Source organism: Lynx canadensis, chromosome C1 (genome assembly GCF_007474595.2).
Source record: "Lynx canadensis isolate LIC74 chromosome C1, mLynCan4.pri.v2, whole genome shotgun sequence".
NCBI lineage: Eukaryota > Metazoa > Chordata > Mammalia > Carnivora > Felidae > Lynx > Lynx canadensis.
Genome location: NC_044310.1, coordinates 186654523 through 186671074, shown reverse-complemented (window position 1 = coordinate 186671074; position 16552 = coordinate 186654523). Strand labels below are relative to the sequence as shown.

General features: G+C 38.0%; 1 protein-coding gene across 3 annotated transcripts in view; it reads left to right on the top strand.

The window, feature by feature from the left end:
• The first annotated feature begins 1780 nt into the window (after positions 1–1780).
• ORC2 (origin recognition complex subunit 2) overlaps positions 1781–16552 on the top strand; it is a 44374-nt gene continuing 29602 nt past the window's right edge. Inside the window, exons 1-5 of one of the 3 annotated variants that reach the window (XM_030327539.1) lie at positions 1781–2403; positions 5459–5507; positions 6459–6562; positions 7030–7173; positions 15706–15795. In XM_030327539.1, coding sequence (XP_030183399.1) covers positions 6466–6562; positions 7030–7173; positions 15706–15795 — 331 coding nt within the window. In that variant the 5' untranslated portion in view covers positions 1781–2403; positions 5459–5507; positions 6459–6465. Of the gene's footprint in view, positions 2543–5458; positions 5508–5530; positions 5591–6458; positions 6563–7029; positions 7174–15705; positions 15796–16552 lie in introns of those variants that run through there. The other 2 variants (XM_030327538.1, XM_030327540.1) reach the window with 2 other exon arrangements.

Here is a 16552-nt window from a genome sequence, read left to right as displayed (position 1 = left end):
GAGAGAGAGAATCCCAAGCAGGCTTTGTGCTGTCAGTGCAGACCCCAGTGTGGGGCTGGAACTCACAAACTGTGAGATCATGACCTGAGTTGAAACCAAGAGTCAGACGCTTAACCGACTGCACTACCTAAACACCCCTACCACACCCATTTTTTAATAGCATACGCTCCTCCTGAAATCCCTTTTCCATCCTGATTCTCTATCATCTGTAGTTGGATAGGCCTTTCCTCTGCTACTTTTCCTCTGTTTACCTAAGCTAAGTGGTAGTTGTCCTGGTAGTTCTCAGCAAATTCTATCCTTGCACTTACACATTATTGCATTGAAATTACCTGATTCTTTCTACCCAATAAGAATCTTAAGTTCCTTAATGGTAAGGGACATATCTGGGCACTGTGTCCCTGGTATAGGTAGGTGCTCAAAGTTAACTGAACAAACTGAACTATTCAAAGAAAAAGACTGAGAGAAATGAAGGACACTCAGCTCCTTCCCTCTTTTCCACAAATACACCACAAAAACAATCAAAACCCACCACTCAAACCAAGGCCTCTGAGTCTAGACTTTAGTGTAGATTTGAAGAAGAGATGGAAGAGAGTTTACATCATAGAAACGTAAAGAACATATTAGAACATTGAATGTCTACTTAGTATTCCTCATATTTTTATGAATTTTTCAATCACTTCATTAATTGTCAGCTATGTTCTTTCCTCTCCTCCCTACTCACCTTTCCCCAGACTCCTTTTTAATTTCCAATATAGAGAAAATTGCCTTTATCCTTTGTTTTCTTAAACTTTGCCAACCAAAATGGAATATTAAGGTATCCAGGCTACCATCATTTCTTTCTCACATGGATTTCTTAAACAGCTTCCAAAAGGTGTGACTCCATCCCTTCTTTCTGCTCCCACTCTTACTCCTTATCCAGTGATCTTTCAGTACAACTCTGACTAGTGTACCAAGAGCCAAACTAGCGCGCAAAACAACAGACCCAACTTTGGTGCTTGCCTCTTACCCCTTTAGGTACCTGCTATATTGACTTGGGCTTTCTAGCTGGAAAATTTTGCCCCTCCTCTTTCCCTGGCCTAAAACTACTTAACCCTCAGTCTAAACATCTCTTCCTCCAAGGAAATTGTTCCGGACTTCTGTCCTTTAGATACTTCCGCCACGTGATTCAATAAACATTTAACTTCTCATATGGTAGCATTTTTCTCATTGTCCCTTCATTATCTTCTCCTACAGTATTTACTGTGACAGCAGAGATCGTGTTTGTCTCAATAGTATATCGTTATCTAGTATGCAGGGTATTCTGTAGTGCTTTTTGTTTTGAATAAATGCATCTAAACGAAATATATTCTGTTAGTGGGTAATACCGTATCTTAGTAGGTCCAATCCTTTTCTTCTTCAGTATCTCTTTGTATATACTCGTTCTATTTTACCAGTATCTCCATCCCATTAGGAGTCCGATCCGGATCATCTCCATATTCAGTGCCCCGGCCCTAATTCTCTTGTTTACAGAGAAGACTGTCTCCCTCTTCCCTACCCCCAAACCTTAAGATGTACGCAATCCTACCTTTCACCCCAAACGAAATAAATGTTTAAAAACGACATAGGGGCGCCTGGGTGGCTCAGTCACCTCACGGTCCCTGAGTTCGAGCCCCGAGTCGGGCTCTGTGCTGACAGCTCAGAGCCTGGAGCCTGTTTCGGAGTCTGTGTCTCCCTCTTTCTCTGACCCTCCCCAGTTCATGCTCTGTCTCTATCTCAAAAATAAATAAACGTTAAGAAAAAAAATTTTTTTAAAAACCGCAAACTCATTCCCATTATCTTTTTGCTCAAAAGAAGGTGTCTAGAGAAAACAATGAAGGCTTTTAAGATTGTCTCAGGGCAGACCGCTCAACCTGCTACACCTCTACAAATGCCTCCAGGTGTAAGCAACACTTCCTTCTCTTTTCCCCGGAAACGGAAAGAGACTAGGAAAGGCCCAGAACCCGAGTTTAGGGATTCGTTTTCCTCAGGTTTCTTGATGGGCGGGGCCGGCAGGCCGAAACCGACTGGCGGGCAGAGACGTCGCTCTCGGCTGACTACGCTTTCTATTGGCTTTCCTGGACTCCGCCCATGGACAGGGCGGGAGATTCGGTGTGCCCAGGCAGGACCCCCATCCCCCAGCCGTCCTCCCGGCTTCCCTCCTCGTCTCTGCGACTCTGAGACCCTGCGACCCTGCTCCGGCTGTGCTTAACAGGCATCTGGCTTTTCCTGCTGGGGCCGTAGCCACCTCCCCTGGAGTGCCCAGTCAGCGGGGTACCGCCGGCAGGTGCTGGGCGGCCCGAGCGGCGCCTGGCGGAGACCTAGCGTTGAGTGGTGGGACGACTGGGCAGCCCGCTTCCCTCTCCCGCTTAACTCGGGGTTTGTGAGGTGAGTCCGGTGGCGTCCAGCTCCGCAGTCTGAGCTGGGGTACTCGTCTCGAAGAGGGCTCCCCCTCGGCTCTCCGGGCTGGGTCGTTGCCCTCCCCACGCAGCCCGAAGGCCCCGAGGACCCCCGGCGCGGCCAACTGGTAAGTGGCTCGAGGCCCGGGCCAAAGTCCATAAATACTTGTTGGGGTGACAGCCTCTTTCTGGAAGTACCGTTGGTCGGTTTCTCCAGCAGTGATAGGCCTTCTGTGCAAGGGGCGCATTGCCAACATATCAGTTTCCCGGCTTTAAAGAGCCTTGTGCTCGTAAAGAGAGAACTGTGAAAATCAGTAACGAAAGTGTAAAGTGACCAGGGAGGAGCAGGCACAACGAGGAACAGATTTCGTCCCAGAACTGCCACAGGAGTGAGAACCTTTGATGGCATCCCAGCCCGGATGCCCCAAATGAATCCTGCTGCCTGGTCGGTCACCCTGGCACCATGCTTGGTTGTAAAATGTTGATGAACCAGGCTCTTCTGGTAGAGCTTTTTACATTAAAAGGATGTTGATGCATTAGTTTTCGTCTTACAACTGAAATCCTAACAAAACCATCATACCTACACCCTAGTTAAATGGCAGTCTGAAGGAAAAATAGCATGGCTCTACTACACCGTTGTGTATTGGCACTGCACGTTAAATAGATATCATTTATTTGTCATTTACTGAGCACCTTTTCTATTAGACGAGATGTAGGGATGTCAAGAAATCTACATGGTTAAGTTGAAGTTAAAAAAAAAACAGTGATAAGGAACATTTAATTAGTATTTTCATATGCCACGCACATGAGCTCATTTAATCGTTTTGTCCACAGTTGTGAGTGTGGAGTTAAGATCAGAACCTAGGCTTATCTGATATCAAAATTAGTGCTAATCTATGCCACCTTTTTTTTAAGGATTATGTTTTTAAAAATTGTAGCAAATCCTTTATTTGCTCTCAGAGGAGAGTGTTTTGCCATTAATACGCCATTGGTGCTGCTGTATTACCTGACTGGTTAACTCCTTGTAAGGAGTCCACTTAAAATTCAGCACCCAAAGACAGTGCCTTGAAGAGTAAATGGTAACTAAAAATTTGCATTTTATTGTGTGGTTGTCAAGTAGTGGATTTTGTTTGTTGTTGTTTTGTTGTTTTCAGAAATCTTTGGAAAAAGAAGGAAAGATTTCTTTCAAAGTCTTTATAGAAGTTTCTTCAGTTTGGTGATTCAGTACTGTGTAATAAGATGGCTTAAAATCTAGAAAAGGAAATGCTTTCAGCCACAAACAATATTAAGTTAGGACGCCTCTGTCCAGGCAATTCTTACGTAAAATACCATAGGGAAATTGCGAAAGACGATATTCAGTTGTCTAAAATTTTTGTTTTTAAATTTTCCTTGAAAATCTTTCCCCAAAGGAACTACTAAACTTTTGTGAATGAGAATTATGCAACTGACCTTTATTCCTTTTTCACTTTGGCTGCCAGTTAGCTCCGAGCCACTGTTCTTTGTATGATGTATTTTCTGCTTTCTTTGTATTTTCCTGGATCCAGACTCCTATTACTATTACAGTTTGTTGTTTGTTTTATTGCATTTGCTTATTGTCAGTATTTCAAATCCTTTGTAGAACATAGCTGTTTATATTTTAAACAGCTGTTTATATTATGTTTAAACATAGCTGTTTATATTTTAAAACAATATACATTAGACTGAATCTGGCCATGCTCCTAAAAATATGCTTGATAGGGGCGTCCGGGTGGCTCATTCGGTTAAACGTCTGACTTCGGCTCAGGTCATGGTCTCATGGTTCTCACGGTTCATGAGTTCAAGCTCCATGTCAGGTTCTGTGCTGACAGCACAGAGCCTGCTATGGATCCTCTGTCTCTCTGCCCCTCCTCTACGCTTGTGCACCCACTCCCGTTGTCTCTTAAAATTAAACAAACATTTTAAAAAAAGAGATTAAAAACATGTATGCTCGATAGAACTAGGGGTGTTTAACTTAATGAACTGGAAACCTGGAGGAACTGTAGAAATCTTTGGATGTTTGAACTGCCAGATGGGAAAATGATTAGATATATGATGAATAGTTTCCAGAGGTCAAAACAAGCATTCAGGATAACAGATTTGTATTTAATGGCAGGAAAAGTGTGTAGTAGCATGATCAAGGACTTTGGAATCAAACTTGGGTTTTAGCCCTTAAGACACTTTCTAGTTGCATGAATTTGGATGAGTAAGAGGATTTAATGGTCTACTATACATGAAAGTACCTAATAGAGTGCCTGACAAACAGCCCCTCAGAAAAACTTTATTTTATACATATATAAAGAAATCATAAGTTTCTTTATTATATACAAATGTCATGTAGATGGGGGCACCTGGGTGGCTCAGTCGGTTAAGCATCCAACTTCAGCTCAGGTCATGATCTTCTGGTCTGTGAGTTCAAGCCCTGAGTCGGGCTCTGTGCTGACAGCTCAGAGCCTGGAGCCTGCTTCAGATTCTATGTCTCTCTCTCTCCCCGTCCCCCACTCACACTTTGTCTCTGTCTCTGAAAAATGAATAAACCTTTAAAAAAAATTTTTTTTAATATGTCATGTAGATGCATTAAACTTTTTCTGTAATATGTCCAAATTCCCCATGGTAGAAAGCAGTATCATGACTAGAAAAATGGCCCAAAACGATATGGTCTGCTGGCAGTGGTCATATAAATTATAGATGAAGTATTATCTTTATACACAAAAACCTAATAGAGTTGGTGAGTGTTAAATGAGAATATGTATAGAATATTCAAAACTGTGTCCAGCATATAGTAAGTGCTCAAATTTTGGCCTCCTCTCTCCAGCCACCTGCCCCCGTGGTCCAGATCTTCTCATCTAGTACTTCCTGGCCAAAATACTGATGGCTGTTTTGCCCTTTCCTATGCCTTCATAATAACGTTTGACTTTGTAAGAACTGTATTTATGTATTCATCTTGTTTGTTAAAACTCATGAACTTGTTTGTTTCTTTTATTTCCTATTAGCTGACCTTGACCAAGTTCTTTTTTTTCCAATTGCAGGGGACTCTACCTGAATTTTCCAGCTGCAGAATGTGTAATACCTTTAAAGGTAAATGAAAATAGAGACAAGTCAAAAAAAAGAAAATAGAGACAAGTCATTTAAGTGTGCAGAAGAAAATTTCTCAGCATTTAGTAAGTTATCTTCATGCAAGTAACTGACTCATGAGTGATGTAGTCAGCCTCTTATTAGGAGAAAAGACAAAAATAGGATTTGTAGAAGAAGGAGGAGAGAAAAAAAATTCACTTTTTGGGTAAACCAATGAGCTAGCAGCTAGTTAGAATCACAGTTGGTTTCAGGCCATTAGTATTATAAGTTCTGAAATTAAGTTTTTTCAGAGTAGGCAGAGTTGATCAAGGTTTTGCTTGCCAAACTCTGAAGTTTGATCAGTGAAGAAGTGACTATCAAGTATTAGAAAGATTCATGTTTAGTGTTTAGTTGCCGTGATACCCAGAAAGCCACGTTCATAATTGTAAAGTTTGGTAAGCATGCAATAATAGTACAGAGAGGTGCTTGAGGATTGTTTGATCCAGGTTTGGTATAACAGTGAAGTACATAGACTTTCGCCAGTGGACTATTTATCTCCAATGAATAGATACTAAAATCTACCAAACCATTATTCTTTGCTTGGCTGTCCCTTTTCTAAACTGTCATGTATTAACCACCCCCTTTCTGATAATGTTATCATTCTGTAGATTGGTTAGAGCTTTCTTTACAGGAAGAATTGGTTCCCTGTTATTATACTTTAGTTGCCTTGTTTGGATTGAATTTGTTTTTTTTCCAACTGTCAGTTGCCTCTTCCTGTCTTTTCCATTTTTCAGATAAAGAACTGAGTTACCTATTATCAAAAAAACAGTATTAATACAATAATGTATAATATATTTTTCATACTTAAGACTTTAAGTGTTTTGTACAAATACGTGTGTTTGTTACGTGAATGTTTATTTGGCTGTTGATAATGAATTTTTCATCACTTTGTAGTGCTTTATTGCTTTTGTTTAGGTTGGCAATGATGAGTAAACTGGAATTAAAAGAAGACAAGATGCTGGAGGTTCAATTTGTGGGAGATGATGATGTTCTTAATCACATTCTTGATAGAGAAGGAGGTACAGAGTGATTATACAATTGAAGAGATGCTTATGTGATGGTTATGGATTATTTCACTTTTTAAAATATTTTAACCTTCTATTTTGAATATATAGCACAAAGTATTTGATCTAGTAAGACTAAATAAAAACCACTTTTTTAGTTTACTCCAAACTTTTGACAATTAAAAATAATAAAGCTTTATCTGATATGAAATGCTTAATAATAGGGATAAATGATAACTACCCATTGTAATTAAAATGTGTAGTTATTTTGACCCCCCCAAAGTAATACACTTTCAGGGTTTTTTTTTAAATTATATAAACTGTAGTGAAGAGTGGTATATACTTTCATCAAAGAGAAAACAGTGAATTTTCTTCCAGATTTTAAATAATGACAATATAAGTAGTACAGTTTACTTATTTAAATGTAATATTTAGAAAGAATTTATACCTGTCATGTCCTAATTCTTTGGATGTTCTTATAGGAGCTAAATTAAAAAAGGAGCGAGCTCAGCTTTTGGTCAACACAAAAAAAATAATAAAGAAGCCAGAATATGATTTGGAAGAAGATGACCAGGAAGTCTTAAAAGATCAGAACTATGTGGAAGTTTTAGGACAAGATATTCAAGGTATTTTGGGGACTGGGGAAAGGGAATGTACACTCAAATTTCTGCTAGTAGCTAAAATTGCTTTGCAGGATACATAAAAATAGTCTGGTAGGTTAGGCAGTGGTGTACCATATTATTATTTTCTAATTGTAAACTACATATAATATAAACTTTACCATCTGTAACATTTTTAAGTGTATAGCTCAGTTGTATTAAATGCATTGATAACGTTGTGCTACTATCACCACCATCCATCTCCAGAACTCTTTTCGTCACGCATGCTATATTATTTTATTTCTCATCAGAAAAGCACTTGCTTCAGTTTTTTATGTACAGTTGGAAAAGTTGGAAGCACTGAGTTTCCATTACATTTTTTTCTTCAGTTTTTTTCCCCCACAAGCAACCAGTCCTGCATTTAATTATTTTTAGAAAAATTCTACAGACTAATCTAAAGTTATTTTTTAAGATACCTATATATTTTTAATTAATTTGAAATAATTTCATAAAGCAAGTCACTTCATTATTACTTTGGTCTTTTTTTTTTTTTTTAATGTTTGTTTATTTTTAAGAGAGAGAGACAGAGCACAAGTGGGGGAGGGCAGAGAGAGAGGGAGACACAGAATCCAAAACAGGCTCCAGGCTCCAAGCTCTCAGCACAGAGCCTGATGTGGGGCTCAAACTCACAGACCATGAGATCATGACCTGAGCTGAAGTGGGACACTTAACTGACTGAACCACCCAAGTGCCCAATTTGGTCTTCTTTATAGAAATAGAAGGGACATTCCAAGAAGTAATGTTTGAATGTAGGCATGCTGATGTTCTGGGTTTTTTTTGCTTTTTGTTTTTTGTTTTTTACATCTAAACCAGATTCCTGCCAGATTATATTTTAAAAATTCTAGGCTTATTATCTTATAGTTAGGGCTCAAGGAACACAGATCTACTTAAGTTGGCTTAGTAAATAAAGACTAAGGAACAAAATCAGTATTGTTGGGCACTAGGGGCATTGGAACTGAGACAACATTAAAAACCTAGGGACTTTGCTTTCATGGATCTCCCAGTCTCCCTCATGTCATCTCTGTGCATCTGTTCTCTTTGTATGCCACCTGTCTCTCTCATGTATGTGTTTTTTACTCTCTCATACTTGGCTTATAAATGGTCATCATCACTACTCCTGACCTTTTTGTCACTTCTTGAGTAATAACACCTCTGGTTTAGTTCCCACTGTTAAATGGCATGATACAAAAAATGACTGTTGTTCCTCAATAGACTAAGTGGACAGAGTAGATTCTTTTAAAAGTTTCCCCAATGGGATAGTTGACATTTTTAGGGCATGTTCTGAATAGAACTTTGAATTCTTGACTCCTATTACGCTAGACCTAAGAAGAGATTGAAAGTGTTTTTGTTTTATTTCTTGTTGTAAAAGTAATACATATTTGTGGGGCACCTGGCTGTGACTCTTGATCTTGGGGTTGTAAGTTTGAGCCCTACATTGAGTGTAGAAATTACATTAAAAAAATAAATAAAATCTTAAAAAAAAAATACATATTTGTAGTAGAAACTCGGTGCTTCCAAGCTTTTTCACTTAATAGCACTCACAGCAAATGATATTTGGAAGCACACTGGAATAAATGGAGGAGAATGCCCCAGACCAGGACAAATGCCCTCGGGCTTCTAACCCTTATTCCTGCTCTTTCTGCAAGCCCTGACTGGCATCCACAGAGGCCTGAGAGGATCATTACTCAGCCTACCTATAACCTATGCCTTTAATTTTGCACACTTAATGGGAATCTTTGCCTTAGAGCAGTGTTTCTCAGCCAATTTTTTACTATCATCCCCAAAAGAGCCTTCTTTTAGACATTTTCTCCTAATTGCCCCCACCCATGAATTTTTGATACTATATATATGATATATATCTGTTTGCATATCTGTGGCTCTTTGGAGGACCACAGACCATTGTAATATCTAAGATGTTTTTCACATTTTCACATTCTTCCTCCCACCGAGAGCCAATTTTTAATCCATCTGGAGCAATATATTCCTGTTGAGAATGCATGCTTTAGAGAACCTGGAACTGTTAACAGTTGGCTGTGTATTTTCTGTCTGTATGTGCATGCACACACATAAGCTTGTGTTGACAGTTTCTGTGTCCAGGAAATGGAGCTTTTCATTAGGCTGTGGGCATGTACAATAGACAAGTCTATAACTTAACGATTAAGTCTCACAGACGTGACTCTTTCTGTTTTGATTTTTTTCTTGTTTGCCAAAATGTGTATTGGGGAGAATGGTGTTCCAGTTATGGTATAGGAAGGAGAGTTTTTTGGTTTTGTTTTTTTTTTTAGTTTTTTTTTTTTTTTAACAGTTATTTATTTTTGAGACAGAGACAGAACATGAACGGGGGAGGGTCAGAGAGAGTGGGAGACACAGAATCTGAAACAGGTTCCAGGCTCTGAGCTGTCAGCACAGAGCCCGATGCGGGGCTCAAACTCACAGACCACGAGATCATGACCTGAGCCAAAGTCAGACGCTTAACCAACTGAGCCGTCCAGGCGCCCCTAGGAAGAAGAGTTTTTTAATGTTTTCTTCAGAGCGGAAATGGTGACATCTATTACAGTCTTCTTTAGCCTCCTTTGAGATAATGAACAATAAGCTTCTTTCTAATCTTTTATTATAATAGAAAACAAATGTGCATTTTTTTTAAGTTAGTTTATTTATTTTGAGAGAGAGAGAGAGAGAGAGAGAGCGCACAAGCAGTGGAGGGGCAGAGAGGAGAGACAATCCCAAGTAGGCTCCACACCATCAGTGCAGAGCCCGATACGGGACTTGAACCCACCAACCATGAGATCATGACCTGAGCCTAGATCAAGAGTCGAATGCTTGGGGTGCCTGGGTGGCTCAGTTGGTTAAGCATCCGACTTCAGCTCAGATCATGATCTCCTGGTTCATGAGTTCAAGCCCCTCATCAGGCTCTGTGCTGACAGCTCAGAGCCTGGAGCCTGCTTCAGATTCTGTCTTTGTCTCTCTCTCTCTCTCTCTCTCAAAAATAAACATTAAAAAAAAAAAAGTCCAATGCTTGACTGACTGTGTCACCCAGGTGCCCCCATATGCATTATTTTTAAAATATAGAAGGACATTTGGCAAAGAATCCTTAGGAATAGTTAAAGAAAACAACCTTTCAACAATGACCTCTAAATATTTTATTAATCCCTTTACTTACTATCAAAGTGTAAACTGCTTCTTATAAAAAGCACACATCTTGACATACCTGGCGTCATTCTTAGCCTGTTAATCACATCTAGTCTGTAGAATAGTCACTGCATAGAGGTGCTAGGTGATCTCAGCCTTAAATAGAAGATTTTTCCCAAAGATCTCTCAAAGCAATTAGGTGTCCTCAAGAGCAATTTGTCTTATTGATGCTTCTCCTGAACAATTGGTTTGTTTTTTAGTCTTAGCAACAGTGTAACTCTATAATTGATTCTTTGTTAGTTGACTACTAGAAAATTCTTGGAAAACCTCTTTTTAGAAATGTGAGAAAAAAATAAAAATTGTGGTAAAATACATGTAATATAAAATTTATGATCTTAAAGTGTATAGTTTAGTATTAAGTACATTCACATTGTTTTGCAATCTCCAGAACTCTTTGCATTTTACAAAACTGAAATTCTACCCATTAAACAACTCCCCAGTCCCTTCTCCTTATAGCCCCTGACAACCACCATTGTACTTTCTATGAATTTGACTACTCCAGGTACCTCATGTTAAGTGGAATCATACAGTATTTTTGCGTGTGTAACTGGCTTATTTCACTTAGCATAATGTTCTCAAGGTTCATCCATGTTGTAGTGTCAGAATTTTCATCCTTTTTGAGGCTGAATAATATTGCATTGTATGCATATACCATATTTTGTTTTTCCATTCGTCTGTCAATGGACTTTTGGGTGGCTTCGACCTTTTGGCTACTGTGAATAATGCTGCTATGAACATGGGTGTACAAATATCTTTTTGAGGCCCTGATTTGAATTCTTTTGGATATATTCCCAGAAGTGGAATTGCTGGATCATATGGTAATTCTATTTTTAATTTTTTGAAGAATCTCCATACTATTTTCCACAACAGCTACACCAATTTACTTTTCTACTAACAGGACACAACACAAGTGTTCTAGTTTCTCTGTATGCATACCAACACATGTTTTTCTTTTTAAATTGTTTTTTAATGTTTATTTATTTTTGAGAGAGAGAAAGAGAGCGTGAGCAGGGGAGAGGCAGAGAGAGAGGGAGACACAGAATCCAAAGCAGGCTCCAGGCTCCGAGCTATCAGCACAGAGCCCAATGCAGGGCTCAAATCCACGAACTGCAAGATCATGACCTGAGCCAAAGTCGGACACTTAACTGACTAAGCCACCCAGGTGCCCCTGTTTTTCTTTTTTAATAGCCATGCTAATGGGTGTGAAATGGTGTATTACAGAAATAACATTGCATTCTGATATATAAACAACATAGTTGGCCTTTATTAGACTTTTGGATTGTTTCTAACTTTTTATTTTAACTAATACAGTAGTGATTACCCTGGGACATAAATCTTTGTTTAGATCTCTTATTTCTTCATAAGAGAGTCCTAGAAGTAGAATTACTGGTGAAAGTGTATGAACTTTATAAAGCATACATGTTGCCAAATTGCTTTCTAGAAGGATTGTATCAACTAGTATTAGGATCCCTCATCAGAATTAAGTATTTTTTGTTACATTTATTACCCACTTTAATTTCTTTTGTGTTTTGTATATTCATAGTTTTTTCAGTTTTGTGCATTTTGAGTCATTTAAAACTTATTAAAAAGTTTTATATGTGGGAGACTTGGGTGATACAGTCAGTTGAGTGTCCGACTTGAGCTCAGGTCGCACTCTTGTGGTTCATGGTTTCAAGCCCTGTGTCAGGCTTGCTGTTGTCAGCGCCAAGCCTGCTCAGATCTTCTGTCCCCCTCTTTCTGCACCTCCCCACTCACGCTCTCTTCACATAAGCATGCTCTCTCTCTCTCTCTCTCTGTCTCTCAAAAATAAATAAGCATTAAGAAAATAGTGTCCTTTAAAAAAAGAAAAATTCTATATATAGTAAAAACCTTCTTGGACAATATGATTAGAATCATTGTTAGTCAATCAAAATATCAGAACCAGAAAATCATAAAAATACTCTAAACATTTTGTTTTATATATAAGCATATATATACACACATATACACACACATACACACATACCCACCAGAGTCTTTTCTTTCAATAGAAGTTTGCTAGAAGTCAGCTGGTTGAAGAACAGCATCACCTTTTGATTTTGGTGTTGGGTTTTTTTAGACCGCATATCCATAATGCACCATTTGGGATTTCAGGTTTCATTTCCCTCCATTAGATTGTACATTTAAAGACACTTTTGATGCAGTATCAGTGTAGTATGCTTTTGTGTTTTTTCAAATTTTTTCTTAAATCTTTTATGATTTCTCACCCATATCTGATTTGAAACTAACTGCGCTTACTAATAACTTTAATCAAATATTTCTAAAGCATTTAATTTAGTTTACATAGAAACTACTCAGTATCTTTAAATTCATATTTTGTCTCTGCGCCAGACACTTAAGGTACATAAGTACAGGTTTGCCATAAACAGACTTAAATGTATGTGAAAATTAGATATAAGAGAGAGGCAGCATTGCAGATCACTCTGCTAAGGATGAACTGGTCAGTAAACAGTGTTGGGACAATGGGGTATCATAATGAAAAAAAGAATTTGATCTCTACCTCCCATCTTAAACAAGTTAATTACCTTAATTTAAGATTTACGTATGAAAAGCAAATTGTAAATGCTTTTACAAGAAAATATAAGAATATGGTTTTGACTTGATTATAGATTAATTTCTTTTAATGTAATTAAAAAAGGTTGACACATTCACCTTATTAAAATTCAGCACTTCTCAGGAAATCAAACCACAGATTAGGAGAAAATATTTGCAAAAGACATCTGTTGAAGAAGTGTTACCCAGAATACACAAAGAGCTCTTAAAACTCAACAGTGAGAAAATGGATAGCCTGATTTAAAAATGAGCAGAGGCTCTGAACAGGACGTCTCACCTAAGAAGATATACAGATGGCAACTAGTGATTTGTATTTACTCAACTCAGAATATACTCAACATTATATGTTATTTAAAAATTGCAGATTTAAACAACGATGAGATTGCCACTTACACACCTATTAGAATGGCCAAAATTCAAAACACTGACAGCACCAAATGCTAGCAAAGCTGTGGAACAAGAGGAGTTCTCATTTATTACACAATGGTACTGCTCTTTGAATGACAGTTTGGCAGTTTCTTACAAATTAAACATATTCTTACAATATGATCTAGCAATTGTTCTTCTTTGTATTTACTCATATGAGTTGAAAACTTATATCCATTCAGAAACCTACGCGCATGCACACACACACACACACACACACACACGCACTCTGCACACAGATGTTTACAGAAGCTTTGTTCATAACTGCCGTGGCTTGGAAACAACCAAAAAGTTAACCAAGAATAAATTGATATATCCATACGGTGGAATATTATTCAGCATTTAAAAAAAAAACATACCAAGGCATGAAAAGATGTGGAGGAACCTTAAATGCATATTACTGAGTGAAAGAAGCCAATCTGAAAAGAAGCCAATAGCTATGATTCCAACTGTGTGACATTATGGGAAAGGCAAAACTGTGGAGACAGTGAAGAGATCACTGCTTGCCAGTGGTTAGAGGATGGGAGGTCTGAATTGGTTGAGTACAGAGGATTTTTAGGGCATTGAAACTATTCTGTATATTATATTACAGTGGTGGATACATGTCATCATACTTCTTTCAAAGTCTATAGAATGTACCACATCAAGAATGAACCTTAATATAAGCTGTGGACTTGAGGTGATAATGAAGTGTCAGTGTAGGTTCAAGATTGTAACAAATCTACCACTGTGGGGTGAGATGTTGATAGTGGGGGAGGCTGTGCGTTTGTGAGGACAGGAGGTATGTAGGAAATCTCTGTACCTTGTATTCAGGTTGGCTCTAGACCTAAAACTGCTCTAAAACATAAAGTCTGTTTGAAAAAGTATTCAGTACTTCTCTTCATCAAATGACACCCTAAAGAAGTGAAAAGACAAGTCATAGGATAGAGAAAAAGATATTTCCTCTTTAGAAATAACAAACATGTGAAAAGACGTTCAACCTCATTAGCAATTAGGGAAAGGGAAATTAAAACAACTGGCCCCATATGATTCATTTTATACCCACTCAATTGGCAAAGATTAAGGAGTTAAGATAATGCCGAGTATTAGGGCATAGACAGTGGGTACTCTTAAATAGTAAGGATAGTAAACATCAACTTCGGAACAGTCTGGCACTGTTTTATAATAACAATAATAAAATCCATTAGATGTTAACCTGAATTACATATATTTAGATTTGAAAAACAACTATTTCCAAAAAGAAAATTAGTGAAGAAGTCCTTGTTTTACATTTTTGCAAATCTCTTTAATGTCTGGCTTAATAGAAGACAGCTGAATTTTCATATCTGCTTCACACATTCCATTAGCCCACAGGATGGTGTTGTCATCACACATCATGTAGTCTCTGGGATACCTATGATCTACTCTTGATTGCAAAAAAATTGAATAATATCTTAGTGTTGTTATGAAATAGTTTTGGCCCCCAGTCCCCCATCACACTTTGAGAATTACTATGCCAGAGAGTAGGCTACTAGCGATGAGTATCCGGTATGTTGTAGGTAGCTGTTGTTATTAAAAGGGATGATTGAATGGGGCTCCTGGGTGGCTTGGTCGGTTAAGCGTCTGACTTTGGCTCAGGTCATGATCTCACGGTCCGTGAGTTCAAGCCCTGCGTCGGGCTCTGTGCTGACAGCTCAGAGCCTGGAGCCTGTTTCAGATTCTGTGTCTCCCTCTCTCTCTGCTCCTCCCCTGTTCATGCTCTGTCTCTCTCTGTCTCAAAAATAAATAAACATTAAAAAAAAAAATTAAAAAAAAAAAGGTATGATTGAAGAATGAAAATTAGGTCATAGTCTTGATAGTAAGAGAGCTTCCACCATGTAACAACTGTTACCTGTCTCAGTGTCAATTAACTGAATTGTACTTGGCAGTGTTTACTTCAAGAAGAAAACAACTAATAGAGCCCCTTCTGTTTTCCCTCGGGCAGCAGTATCATGAATTGAATGCATATACCTCTAGTCTGGAGGATTTGGGAGGAGGAGGGGGTTGGGGTGTGCGTGCGTGTGTGTGTGTGTGTGTGTGTGTGTGTGTTTATATGTTTATTTTTGTGTACTTGTGAAGAATAATGTGTTTTCTGTGTTTCAGATTTATATAAACATAGTCTGTCATCTATTTTTAAATATTTTATGTATAAATATGTATTGTTAAACCTTTATGCAAGACAGGGGTACAGATCTTAAATTTTTAGTTAAAATTTTATTTTTTCTGTTAATTTTGCCTATTTTCCCAAAACGCATATTGCTTTTTCTCTTTCAGAATCTTTGAAAAATGGCTCTGCTGCAGATGGTGGGAATAAAGTTTATTCTTTTCAGAATAGAAAACACTCTGAAAAGATGGCTAAATTAGGTATGTTGTTTTTCTAAGAAAGTGTATTTAACTACATTCCCCACAGTTATCCTAATGCATTCCCTAAAAGAATGAGGGATATCGTTTTGTATCATATTTTCAAGCATATGTAAAACCAATTATTTTTCATACTCAGATGTTTTTTCTTTGTAATGTTTGTTTACTTTTGAGAGAGAGAGACAGAGTGCAAGTGGGGAAGGGGCAGAGAAAGAGAGACAGAGACAGAATCTGAAGCAGGCTCCAGGCTTGAAGCTGTCAGCACAGAGCCGGACGTGGAGCTCAAACTCACATACTGGAGATCGTGACCTGAGCCGAAGTTGGATGCTTAACCCACTGAGCCACCCAGATGCTCCTGCTCAGATGTCTTCTGTTCTCAGCTAGATTTTAAGCTTCTCACAGTAGGAATCCTGTGTCTCTTTTCTTCCCACATCTAGCCATAGGTCCTGAACAAAGTTTTAAGTAAATGAGCGTCTTAAGTCACAGATAATCTGAATTTAATGACTAAGAATTTTATACCATATATAGAAAAATGTTTGTATTGTAGAAAACTGTATAAAATTGTTACAAATGGGCTGTTGTAATATTTTTTCTTACTCAAGTTACCACTTATACTAATTTTACATGGATTACTAATTTTCAGAAAACTAGACTAAAATAAATTACATACAACATTAAAATTAAACTATCAATTCAATTCTTTTAAAAAATTCAGATTGCACTTTATTTGGGTCCTGTGGTATGAGGGGTCATTTTTGAA